Source organism: Manihot esculenta, chromosome 1 (assembly GCF_001659605.2).
Source record: "Manihot esculenta cultivar AM560-2 chromosome 1, M.esculenta_v8, whole genome shotgun sequence".
NCBI classification, from domain to species: Eukaryota; Viridiplantae; Streptophyta; class Magnoliopsida; order Malpighiales; family Euphorbiaceae; genus Manihot; species Manihot esculenta.
In genome coordinates this window covers 30145439-30158884 of record NC_035161.2, presented here as the reverse complement: position 1 = coordinate 30158884, position 13446 = coordinate 30145439, and the positions used below count along the sequence as shown (strand labels likewise).

General features: G+C 32.9%; 3 protein-coding genes across 3 annotated transcripts; 2 read left to right on the top strand and 1 right to left on the bottom strand.

The window, feature by feature from the left end:
• Positions 1–283: 283 nt before the first annotated feature.
• LOC110609197 (ethylene-responsive transcription factor ERN1) lies at positions 284–1806 on the top strand. The gene has a single exon (XM_021748653.2). The coding sequence runs from the start codon at positions 427–429 to the stop codon at positions 1633–1635; it is 1209 nt and encodes a 402-aa protein (XP_021604345.1). The 5' UTR covers positions 284–426; the 3' UTR covers positions 1636–1806.
• A 957-nt stretch (positions 1807–2763) lies between these two features.
• LOC110630541 (SNF1-related protein kinase catalytic subunit alpha KIN10) lies at positions 2764–10147 on the bottom strand. Its single transcript, XM_021778080.2, has 11 exons — positions 9991–10147; positions 8546–8739; positions 7916–8100; positions 7640–7822; positions 7404–7535; positions 6490–6675; positions 5255–5344; positions 5079–5162; positions 4582–4722; positions 3585–3827; positions 2764–3322 (listed from the first exon to the last, which is right to left on the bottom strand). Exons 2-11 carry the CDS (start codon positions 8733–8735, stop codon positions 3209–3211), a joined length of 1548 nt encoding a protein of 515 aa, XP_021633772.1. The 5' UTR covers positions 8736–8739; positions 9991–10147; the 3' UTR covers positions 2764–3208.
• A 2189-nt stretch (positions 10148–12336) lies between these two features.
• On the top strand, positions 12337–13194 carry LOC110609761. Its single transcript, XM_021749556.1, has one exon. The coding sequence runs from the start codon at positions 12337–12339 to the stop codon at positions 13192–13194; it is 858 nt and encodes a 285-aa protein (XP_021605248.1).
• The last annotated feature ends 252 nt before the right edge of the window (positions 13195–13446 follow it).

The window sequence follows — 13446 nt, the reverse complement described above, 5'->3', positions numbered from 1 at the left end:
GTCATTATTATCACAAATACTACTTTATTTGTCTTGAGAAGGAGACTATTCATTAACTATAAGACCTCCACGTGGAGGAGCAAGAATGGGCATTGATTACTTCCTACTTGCCTTAATCAAGAAGGAGACTATTCAGCCTTTATTTTATTCTTTCACGTAATTATCACACAATACTTATATATAATTGTTTCAATTATGATTTATGAGTAATAATTATAAGTAATTATGTCATTATAAATAACAAAGAGATGGTAACAAGTAATCAGACCCTTTCAGCTCTCCTTCTCCTTTGACAGGGTCTATGTCCCTTCATATAAATACACCACCTTCCATGGAAGGAAACCATAGCAACTAAACCACCAACTGCCATCTATTTCCTTGCCCACAACCCACAAGACTCTGCTAAAACAACTAACTAAGGAAGATATGGGTCGGAAGAGAAAGGGTGGTGGTGAAGCTGTGGAGGACAAAAACTCTACTGAAGCAACCGTGGCCTGGGATGAGATGGTCAAGGAAGGTGCACTAGGAGGTGTCAGGAGAGTTAGGAAGCGATTTGTCGGTGTCCGGCAAAGGCCTTCAGGCAGATGGGTTGCTGAGATTAAGGACACCATTCAAAAAATACGGGTGCGGTTAGGTACCTTTGATACTGCTGAGGAAGCAGCAAGAGCTTATGATGAAGCTGCTTGTTTGCTTCGTGGTGCCAATACAAGAACAAATTTCTGGCCTTGTTCTTCATCTTCTTCAACAACTCCAGCTCTCCCTTCAAAGATTACGAATCTTCTTCTCCAAAGGCTCAAAGCTAGTCCCCCTTCTGTGCCCCCTTCTCTTCCCATCAATCTGCAAGAACTGCAAGAAGTGGAAGAATATAGAGAAGAAACAGCAGATTTTTCAGACACCCAATTCACTGATTTCCTCAATGATCCTGAAGATTACACCACTTGCAGCAACGATAACATTAATACTACTAGTTCAAGTGCTGTTGATTACATGGAAAGAAGTCTCGAGCCATGTTTAACTGAGAAAGAAGATAATGGAGGGAGAGAATTGGATTTTGAGTACTGTAACTGGCATGATATAGCAGAGTCTTGTAGCTTTAATGTTAACAACTCAGAAGATGAAGGCGAAGAAGATGAGGAAGAAGACGAAGGAGAAGGGATCGATATGGGTGCCTTAGATTTCCATTTTGTTGATGATGTTGAATCATCTTGTTACTACTCTCCTTTCGAAATTGCAGAAGAGATTGATGAGCCAGTGGAGCCAGTGACCTTTGGAGATGAGTGTTCAATGCTTAGAGCAGCCATGAAGAGGATGAAATATGAAAGAAAATTCTCTGCTTCTCTTTATGCCTTCAATGGGATTCCTGAGTGCATAAGGTTGAAGCTCGAATCAGGAAATGTGAAGGGAAGAGAAAGGTCTGCTCAATTGACCAATCTTCGAGACGCATGTGGCAAGATCAAAGAGAAGGAGAGGAAAGCAAAAGAAGAGAATTTGGAAGTAATGGAGAAGAAACAGGAGAACTCACAAAGCTCCTCAATTAAAATGGAGGCTTCTGCTTCATCATCTTCTTTGAGCAATGATGGTGAATTGTCGCTTTGGAATTCCCTTGATCTTCCACCAATATGCTTTGTTAACTAATTTCATACTCTGAGATTCACAAGTCAACCACACATAGTTGAATCGATATCAGGCAATTCTAATCTTTAGTTATATATATGTAAATGTTGAGAAACATCCATACATGATTTACCATCACGATATAGCTGAAACCATACACAACTACTTGATCTTAGTTAAAGATTCTTTATTTTCATTCAGAATTATTATCTTTAGTGTAAAAATATGTGAATTTCAAGTTTGATTTTCACCATCTTCCTATTCTTAAATATTCATGCATGTTATTCTTAAATAATTCGTTTTTTTGTGAAAAGGGAAAATTATATGGCATATCTCTTTACATAGACATTGATTCATGCATCTCCTTTGAATAAAATAATACCTAATATTCTATAAAAAAAATTTATAGATCTTAGATTATAGAAAATTAGAGATTTACACAATGATTTATTTTTCTTCTAATTAGAAATCATTTCTATGTTTTTTTTCTGTTTAACTTAGGAGAAATTTAAAGAATATATGATTTAAGATTCAAAAGAAGACAAATAATAATTATTTGAATTTTTTTAAAAAAAAAGTTATTTTTCATATACAAGAACCCCATTTTGGGGAAAAGAAAATTCCAGTACCGCCACTTACACAAAATACTAGGCTGTCATAGGAGTTGATATTATTTTATTATTACCACCTTTTGGAAATGATATATGAGATTTTCATTAAAAGAAAATTGCTTATTCATATATAATCATTGTAAACAAGTTCCTAAATTTTGCTTCAATTAACTATTTAGCCCATATCTTTAATCACTCAATTTGTTTTATAAAATTAAATTATTTAATTCTTCTATCAAGCAAAATTTATATTATTAATATTTTTTATCACAGAAAAGCTAAAAATTTTGATTTTACATAAACATGTTACTTAGAGTGATTAAAATATAAAGATTAAGAATTACTTTTAACAAAAACCAAAACCTCATAATAACTTGCCCTTTATTTAATGATAACTTATAGTATGTATATTTTATAGGGAGTAATTTCTTAAGATTTATGAAATCATAGAAATTAAATTATAGATCAATTTTATAAAAAACACTCAACTGCATTTCTCAGCATTAGGACTAATTTATTAATTTTTAAAACTACAAAATATAGAAACTAACATGTATATTTCACTAAATTACAGGAACCAAAATGTAGTTTACATATACTTCAAAATCAGACTCGACACAACACAGACCAATCAAGAATATATGATTACAAACACACTGCAGAAATAATTACATGCTAAAAGGCAAGAGCCAATGGAAGAAGAGGTTAATCCTCTCTTTAGAAATTATAAAATTCCCCTTTAAAATGAAAAGAGATCCTACTGAAAGACATAACAGACTGTCAAAAAGGATTAATGGTAACTTAGCCAACTTGTGTGCTGGAAGTCAGCTTTTACCTAACAATTGCCCATTTAAAATTGAGGGAAAAATTAAAACAGTAATCGTAAGTCAAATTTAACAACAGAGTTATTTACACCGTGGTTTCTTATTCACAGGCATAATGAGAGGTCCGTGGTCCAGAGAAAGAGCCTACCGTTTCTCATTCTAAAGGACTCGGAGTTGTGCAAGAAAGGCTGCACAAAGATCCAAGAACAGAAACTGGGGTCCCTGTACCCTTTGTAAGTCGAGCAGGTATTTCTCCTCCCGAGTTTTGTAAAGCTGCCAAGAACATGCATAAACATACGTTATACACATCAGCTTCATGCTTGCAAAATCACTCTAACCAATGATTGAAAGTTGATCCTTTATAAGCTCTGAACAATCTAAAGGTTCTTAATTTTCTCTTATATACACCCACCAACAAAAAATATAACATATACACGTCCACGCAGAAATCCCCAACTTGTCACACATTTTTCATTTGAATTCCAAGTTGTGCCGCAGAACAGCAATAAACAACACAATAATACATGTATATTACCTGCACTTCAAACTTCACTACATTTGGTGCCTTAATGACTCCATCGTTCTCAATAATGGTGGATTCATCCCCAAAGAAATGATTATTATGCACAGGGTCATTAACCATGCCTTCATGCTGACCAGGAATGCCTGGAATCCACCTGCACTTCATGTTATAGTGACCAATTTTCTTCCAACACACGTTAAGTTCTTGCAGGGCTTTGAGGACTTCTGTCATTATTTCACGAGGATGGGCTCGTGACTGTCAAATTGAACATAACAAATATGATTCACTATTTTTAAACAAAAATGAGTAAAATATAAGCCCTTCACTCCACCAAACTACAAATGCTGCTGCCTACTTGTAATAATGTAGAACTCAACAGTTATGGACAGAAAAAGTTTATCCCAATTTATTAAGGGAAAATTACTAGTAGTCCCTATTTGAAAAATACATTAAAGCGTTCTTGGCATTTTAAAAAGTCTACTAATTAATCACTCCGTTAATTTTAACTGTTAAATATTGCAAAAAAGTTTAAAATACTCTCAATAAAGAGAACTACTTAGTGGGCTTCTTACAAGATTGAGGAACCAACAAATAAATTTTTTCAAATTATAAGGACTAAATAGTAAAATACTTAACAGTAAAAACTAACGTAAGGACTAACCAGTAAATTTTTTAAAACATTAGAGATGTTTTAATGTATTTTTCAAAATTAAGGGACTAGCTAGTGAATTTCCTCATACTACAGGAACTAAGTAGTAAATTTTCCATTTTTTTAATCATATAGACGTGTAATAAAGTAGAACTCAACAATTATGGACAGAAAAAGTTTATCCCAATTTATTAATCATATCATATTTTCTCACCCAAGCATCACATTAGATAGAAAACCTGACTTCTTAAGCACACCAAAACATCACAACCTATTTATTTGTATAAACAAATATTTTGTTGCATGGTGAAATCTGGCTCTCAGAAACCTTCCCTAATCTTAAAAGCACAGAAACTTAACCTGAAGCCCAAGAGCCCATTTCCTATCAACTGGGAACTGTGCTTTTAAACCGGTTCCTTGATAATCCATATATCCTGGGAAGCGATGCCCAGCAGCCGGAGAAGTAGGATCATTTGGATGCATATGGTTGAAACCACAATCCTAGAGAAAATAAGAAGATGAATTGTAGATCAACAGAAATAAAATGCAAGAAGATATAGTCACTAACATCAGATATAGATGGCAATTGGCATGATGCTGTATGTAACACTCTGTCCGTGCCTTTGAAAAGAAAAGGTAGAGTAGTTTAAATAGCCCAAGCCCAGCTACTAGATGTAACTTGGGCTAGCCATTTTGAGCCAAGCAAGCTAGGGCTGTTACATTCACAAACTTAGAAGTTCTAAGCAAGTTAATTTCCAAATCCATTATCCAACTAAATTTTTTCTAGTTTCTACTTAAAAAAGGTACAATCTTGACAAGATCTTGTTCACCACGGTAAACTTAGGGGGGAAACATACCATTGTCTCTTGAAACTCAGCCCCAAGATAGCCATTGGCAACACGAAATCGATTGTCCAATAACAAATAGTATGCAACAGTAGCCTGTATTCATTGAGAATAATACAACAAATTTCAGTTACTATAGATAAAAAGATAGATTAAAAACCAATAGCAGAGTTAAAATGAGAACCTACATCATTTTGAATTCTGTTGCGAAGAGATTCAATAAGTTGGTTTCTGTCAAATCCCATCTTCACCACTTCCTGGAGAATTTCTTCATCAATCTGAAGAAAGGACAGTTAATAGTTAAGTAAGCAGCTTGCGTAGTCCTGAAGGAATTCGACTCCCTAAATTTACAATGTAATAAAACACATAATCCATGCATTACCAAACACTAGTAAAATACGTAAATAGACCAAATGCACAATGGCATAAGTAGCCTAAATCAAAGATAATATTCAACATGAAAGGAGTACAAAGAAGATAGATTTTCTTTATCTTATGCTTATTTTAGGGATTTATCATATATGAAAATTAGAATACGTAAAACGGGTTTGAAGAGAGGCTGAGCCTATTTCATTTTGCATTTTTGTAATGGTTTGAGCAAATTAGTTTTTACAGAAAACCTGCAGCCCTAATACATTCAAGGGTTTAGCAGTTTGTAAAAGTTATTTCAATGTTCTTTAATGGCAGATTTCAGAAATATAATCCAAGACCTATGCGTTGTCCGTGTCCTCTCCACTTTCTATTATTTATTTATCGCCTAGCCTCGAGGATTTCAATTATTTCCACTTGAACCTGCTACAGAAATTAGATAAGTAATCTTCTTTGAAAAAAAGCTCTTTTTTTATTTAAGACCTGAATTAGTTATGGATTTTCATACACTTGTAGGCTTAGGCTTCAGTTGGGTAAACACCAGTAATGGCACAAAAATGTCGAGCCTTTTCAGTGAAATGATAAGAAAACATGTTCCATGGAATTTGTTCATTTGTGCCGAGAATCAAGCAATTTCCATAATTAGTAGAATGAAAATGATTATAAGTTTCTAGCTTTTAGTATAGTAGCAGAATGAAAGTGATTAGGAGATTCTAGCTATTACTCCTAAAACAAAGAGGTCTGAAGGAAGTACAATAATCAATTGTACCCAGACTAATTATTAATTTATTATAGAGGCTACAAATGAAGAAGGATGTCAATGCAAATATCTCATTCTAAACTGCTCCATAAGATCACAAGGACATGAACAATATTTTTATTTAAATGAATTAGGTTCCATATCATAAATACCAAAGCATGAAGCAGCAAAGTCCACACTATTTTCCTTCTCACAGAAAGAAAATGCAACTAATACTAATTTTAAAAGAAACAAAATCAAAGAATCATTAATCATTGACTAGGATTTAGTCATGCACTCAAAAAGTTTCCCAACCTTTTTAGCTTGTTGTGTTGTATCTGGTGGAGGAACAGCTAAATAACGAGGAAGACGAGCTTGAAACCATGGGTGCTGACGGATTTCTGGGATTGTCATTCGCTTCATTGGATCAACAACAAGCATCCTTGGGATCAAATCTCTAGCACCAGGTGATAAATGGCTGGGAAGTGTATATATTCCACCCTAAAGGACAAATGTTATGCAGGATAAGCAAGATAAGTTTAATGCATAGCAAGTAAAAATATGATTTAAAAAACCCAGGTTTGAATTAGAAACTACAGAGCCAAAATACAAGGGAGAGAAGAGAAAGACAGATGCACCAATACAATCCTGACCATCAAAGACAATTGAAATAATCCTTATAATTGTAGGAAAATCTTAATTAAATGAGAAAAGCAAACAATGATCCTTATCCTTTATGGAAAGATTGAATAAGAAGATAACTTGAACATCTCATTCCTGCAAATTTGTTGATTAGATACAACAGTGCAACCAGGCAGTAAAGGTGTGTGCTATATCATGGCAGGCTCATATCTTGGTTGCTTGAATTTGGACACTCCAATACTAGGAAAACAGTATGAATGTCACTAATGTGATTTCTAATCCTGCACCAACTTTGAAAAATTAAGACAAAACCTGCATTGGTTCATAGTAACTTTGCCTCAATGCATTTATTTTTTACATTTCTAATGCCCATGATTTTCAGGTGGGGAAATTTTAAGCAGCCAAAAAGCTAATATGATTGTATTTTAAGTTTAGCACTCAAACAAGATAGTCAATTTAGAAGAAACAAAAGACAAGGAACTCAGGAAAAGAATGAACTCCAGTAATTCCATAACAGCAGTTAGGTGTACCCAGAAAGTAAGCTCATTAGACATCTGAACATTCAGATCAAAATAAATCCCCAATACCTTGATTTTCTTAAAGAGGTTGGGAATGTTTTCATCATCAAAAGGAAGGGTACCACAGAGAAGAGCATACAAAATAACCCCACAGCTCCATACATCCACTTCAGGTCCAGCATACAGTTTCCCAGAGATAACCTACAGAAAGAATAAGAAAACCTTGGAATTAAGATCATAGAATAAAGATAAATTCAGTTTTAAAGTTGAGCATTCCAACTTAAATTAATACCATAAATCCACACCTCTGGGGCAGCATAATTTGGGCTTCCACAGCTTGTCTTTAGAAAATGACCATCTCGCATTATATTACTCAATCCAAAATCCGCTATCTTCACATTGCATTTAGAATCCAAAAGCAAATTCTCAGGCTTAAGGTCTCTATGAACAACCATATTCCTGTGGCAGTATTCCACACCAGATATTATCTGCATCCAAAAAGAAATTTGGCCCAGAAACTGAATTGAGAAAATGAATATAACTATGGACTAAACTCAATGCATCTTAGTAGCCAATCATACCTGCTGGAAGAAATTGCGTGCCTCATCTTCCTGTAGCCTACCCTTCTCCACAATATAATCAAAGAGCTCTCCGGACTTCACATACTCCATTACAACATAAATATCAGTTGGTGTTTCTATAACCTCATATAGTCTTATAATGTGAGGATGCATAAACAACCTCAGGATTTTGATTTCTCTTCTCACTGCCAAAGAAAAAAGGAAATAGAGTCAAATATCATATCAGCATCTAATAAACAAACAAAACCAACTATGCAAATGATGAAATTTCAATAAACTGTGAACCATAAAGGTACCCAAAAATAGACAAGTTTCTTACTAAAGCTGCTAAAGGAATGGGTTAATAAGTCAAAATATAGATCCATATTGTTTTAACACAGGACTCCATATTTCAACCTTTACCCAATAGCATAAATGTTTTTCTTTATAATTAACTACACTTGCACAAAAATCAGAAGCATCCATCACTGCAGGAAAACAGAAAATAAATCATATATCTTCAACTGACATGATATCGCTTGATCTAATCACGCATAATTGTAAGAATTGGGAGTTGAAAGGAGAGAAGGGCGGGGGGTGGGGGAGGGAGAGAGAGAGAGAGAGAGAGAAAAAATCATGCGCAATTCTTACCTTTTTCTTCCATCTCCATGTTCTTTATCTTGCGACGATTAAGTATCTTGATGGCAACTTTATGGCCAGTCAATGCATGCTCTGCAATTTTCACCTTACCAAAGGAACCAATTCCAAGAGTCTTACCAAGCTTGTAATTTGGTAAAAAAACATCAACACTACTGCTACTTCTGTGAGTTGACCCATCCATTTTCCTATCACAAAAGGATGAAAACTATAGAATAAAATAGAACTCTAATGAAAAATGTAGCAATCATATAAACTTGACAGTGATGTCTATACTTGAACAAATATTGTGTAATGAGTAAAGAAGTAGAATTTTGATGGAAGGGTCACAGCAAACCACTTCAGATAAGCATTGTCCCAATAAAATTTTGAAACTAAGAAGTTTAACTTATAGAAATAATAACATAATCTCCATGGATAAATGTCATCCCAATGGCTGGTAGAAATTTAAAAGGACAATGTATATACATCAACCAATAACAGAATTGCATTCTCGAAACTACATTCTAAAAACAGATAAGACAATTTTAGCAGCACTCAGTTTACGATAAAATATTGTGCCCATGCATAAACATTATTCTTGGAGTACCCTTGAGTTGCATTACACCATCTTGTGCACCTCAAAGGATTTATTTGCTAGTCAAACAAAAAATCACAGTACTTCTAGGAATTCAGATCCTCCTCCACACATGTTCCAATCATAAAGAGGATAGACAAAACATCAAGAGTAGAGTGTATAGTCATTAATAAGTACGAGCAGACATCTTTCATGAAGTTCATGCTTCACTTATAATTATATCCATGAAAGCATTTAAGTAGACATGGTTACTAAAGAACAGTATGCACAAATAATTCAGAAACCAAAATACAGTATCAGACGGAGCATTAAATTTGACAATTTATAAACTCAGTCAGCTAAGCTTTAATCCCAAACTAATTAGACTTGGCTATCATATGGACCCATTTCCTCCATTCCAACCAGTTCAGAGAACTACTTGGCTGAAGAAAAAAAAATCCATCTGTTTCATCAAATGCCTCAGATTCACATATGTAGGCAAGACAGGTAATCTAAAACACTCCTATCAAAACTTAATGTAGCACTTCAGCTCCATGCCTCCTCCATACAACCAATCTCTCAAAAGTACATATTTCCAGCCCAAGTTTAAACCACCCTTAGCTTCAAAAGCTTTACATAAAAAGTAAAATAACAACCCAGAAAAAGAGAACTCTAATAAGGAGAATACACAGCACAAGCAAATCGAAATTTAAAGGAACCAAACCCGATTAGGCTTTGATTAAGGAACAAAAAAAAAAAAAAAACTCAATTCCTCAAAAACTTAATCGAAATTCAATAATCTGTGTACAACCTAGCTTCCACAGATCTAAACACATTCATTAAGCCACTCAAGCATGCAGCCTATAAACAGATACGGACTTACCGAGAAACGGAGAATCAGTGGGCCAAAGAGACAACAATGGAGCTCGAAAAGAAGGGAACGGTAGAGAGAGAAAAATTACAGAGACCCTTCGATTATCTTAAAACGCAAGGAGTTAATTTCTCTCTCCCTCCTCTCAGAAGACGATAGATTTTTCATTTGTTTATTTATTTTTTAATTTAAATTTCTACCCTCGTGTTGCTATTTAATGACAGTGTTGTCCTCTTGCCACAGAATTCGCTTTTCGGATTTCTTAATCTTGGCCTCGGGAGATTTTTTTTTTATTATTATTAGTAAGTTACTGTCAGATTTTTGTATTTATTAAATTAATTAATTAGTTTCGATATTTGAATTATTCAATTAAATATTTATATATTTTATAACACTAATCTTCTTAAGTCTAATAAAATTTTAATCAACTTGTGTTGATTTTATAAAATTACATTAATATCTTAATTTTATTTAAAAATAAAATCTAAGAAGTTAATTTTAATAAAACAAAAAAAATAATTCTATGATTTTATTTTTTTAAGTAAGGTTATATAATTTAATTTATAATAAAAAATAATTATATAGGCTCCACTACATCAATAAAAACTAATGTGGTATTTTAAAATTAATTAAAAATAATTTTTAATTTAAATAAATTATATTTTAATTTTTAAAATTTTATAAAATAAATAACTAAATCTATATATTTTTAATTTTAATAATAAAATTTTGGTTTATAATTCATTCCTATCTTAAATATTATAATTATTTATAAATGTTACTCTCATATATATTTAGAAATAAATAAAATAAAAACTAAATAAAAAATATTGGCACAAAGTGCATTTAATTTAAGTCTAAAAAAATTTTTCATTTAATTTTTTCCTTCTCAATAATTTACTTTTTTATTGAATTAAGACTAAAAAATGACATATTTTTTATTTAATTATTTTTCACATATTTTAATTTAATTTTTATAATTATTTATTTAATAAAGTACATAATTTAATGGTAATCTCTACTTTAGTGTAAACGTTTAGAGGTAAATTGAGATAACAGATAATAGCCTAAATGAAAATAGTGATGCTATTAGTAAAAGTTATGATTAATTTCACTCATTTAAATGAAATTAATTATTCAATTTTTTTTTCATTTTAAAATATATTAAATATTTTATTTTATTTTTACTTATTCTTTAATCTCTCTAATATTTCAACCATTAACTTAAACACAACCATATAAATTTGTTATTTCTTAAACCTTGAACCATCGTCTCTATAAAAGTAATATCTTTGAGTAAAGAACTAAAAATACACAAACTAATTAATATTTTTTTTTTAAAATTAGCTTTGCTGCAAGTCGATTTGAGTTGGAATCGAACCATGATCATTTCTAGACACCTGAAATAAAAAAAGGTGGAAAAAACGCGAGGAGGGAGGGAGTGAAAAATCTAGCAACTTAAAACCAACAAAGCCTTCAAAATTCCTGGGCTTCAGGCCTGTGCATAGCCCATCTTGTAGCCGTTCTAGAAGGTGAAAGCCTTCATCTGCAAACATTGTCTAATCCTTATCTTTGTTTGAGAAAGGTTTTTTTCTTTTAAGTAATAAAAAGATTTTCAAAATTAAAAAACTTTGAATATGCATTGAAAGGATGAAGTTTTTTAATTTTAACATTTTTGAAAGTTTTTCTAAAAAATCCTTCAAATACATTTAAAAATTATTTTTTTTCCTCACAAATAATAAAAAATATTAAAATTTAAAAATCATGAAAAACGTTATTTTACAATATCATTTTTAAGAAAAGCTTTTTCTTTTTATTTCAGAAGAAGAACTCACTTTACTTTACTTCCTTCTATAGAGTATTCCCTTTTTGGATATGGTTTAACCTTATCCCATGTATGGATAGAGAGAGCTTCAATGGAAAGATGATAATATTCCCACCATAATTAAATCCATTTTCTCGTGCAGGTAACGTATCACCCACAAAGGAAAAAAAAAAAAAAAAAAAGCACATTTGGAAGGTTAGATAAGATCACAGTTTCTATAATAGCAATCCAATACTTAATCTCACCTAAATTACCATAAACTATTTGATATTATCTCTGCCCCCATTTGCTATCTAAGCTAACCATAAAAAGCTTAGACTCCATTCCTGCTCTAATTCTGTCTAAAACCATCACTCCTTGATTGGCAGTTAGTGTTGGTTCCGTTAGTTGAATAGAGATTGGTAAATTTCAACCTAACCATCAATAATAAAATCTTAAAGCCTTGTTCATCTCTTATCTCTTTATTTGTCTTCACTTGCTTAAATCTCTCTTCTCCAAGGCAAAGGAACAGAAGCAGCAGATCTTCTGTTCTCATGGAGAGGGCTGCAAAAATTATTAGAAGATCAATCTTTGTTTTACTGAAAGATTTTCACTATTACATCACCAACCCAGTAATCCTTTTGCTTCCCTTCTCAGCTTCAGTTCTCTTGTTTCAATCTTGTTCACAAACCAAATCAATTTTCCCTCTTACAAGAATTTCTCTTCTTGATCTGAATTTTTCTCAAGTGATATTCAGCTATGTTATCAGTCTCCCTTTTGCTCTGTCCTCTCTTGTGGTCGCAAAAGCATCCATAATAAAAAATCTACATAGCCATGATCAACATAAACCTGCTGTTTCATCACTTTACAAGCCTCTTGTTTCAACATATCTTTGCAATACAAGTCTTTTCCTTCTTCTTGTTGTTGCTTCCAATTTTGTAGAAAAAATTTATGGGTTATCATCAAAAAGTCCTCTGTTTGTGCTGGCAGCTGGAGTTGTCCTCTATATGGTCTTGACGAATGCCATGATCATTGGCAACTTAGCTTTGGTTGTAGCAGGGATGGATGATTGCAGTGGGTACAGGGCTATACACAGGGCGTGGCTGGTTAAGCAGGGAGCAAATTCAATGGCCTTGTTGTTGGCTCTTCCCATCAATCTGGGATTTGTTGCTATTGAATCTCTGTTTCAGTACAGAGTTATAAGGGCTTATCATCTCTCAAGAAGGGCTAATGCGTCCATGATTGTGGAAGGATGGTTAATTTCCATTATGTTTTCTCTTCTTATAGTGCTTGACACAATTGCTTGTTGCTTGATCGTCAAGAGCTATGAATCAGATCGGGTTCAAATTGAGATTGTGAAAGAGGATAGGAGAATTTCTGGTAGTTTACAAAGTTTAGATGAGCTTCTTTGATATGGGTTTTTGAGGATCAGGAAAAATCACTCTTCAATTGTACATAGAAATGGGGAAAATTCTAGTTCTCTAATACCAGTTATGGACTATAGCAACTTCAGTTGTGTTTTTACATGTTCAATTGGCAGGATCATTAGAGTGGATAGAGAAATTGGAAAAGGGAATTTACTGTTTCCCAATCGTTTTGAGGCAAAAACAGCCATGGCTATGTTCAAGATACCAAGAAATTAAAAGTCAAGACTTTTTGTATTT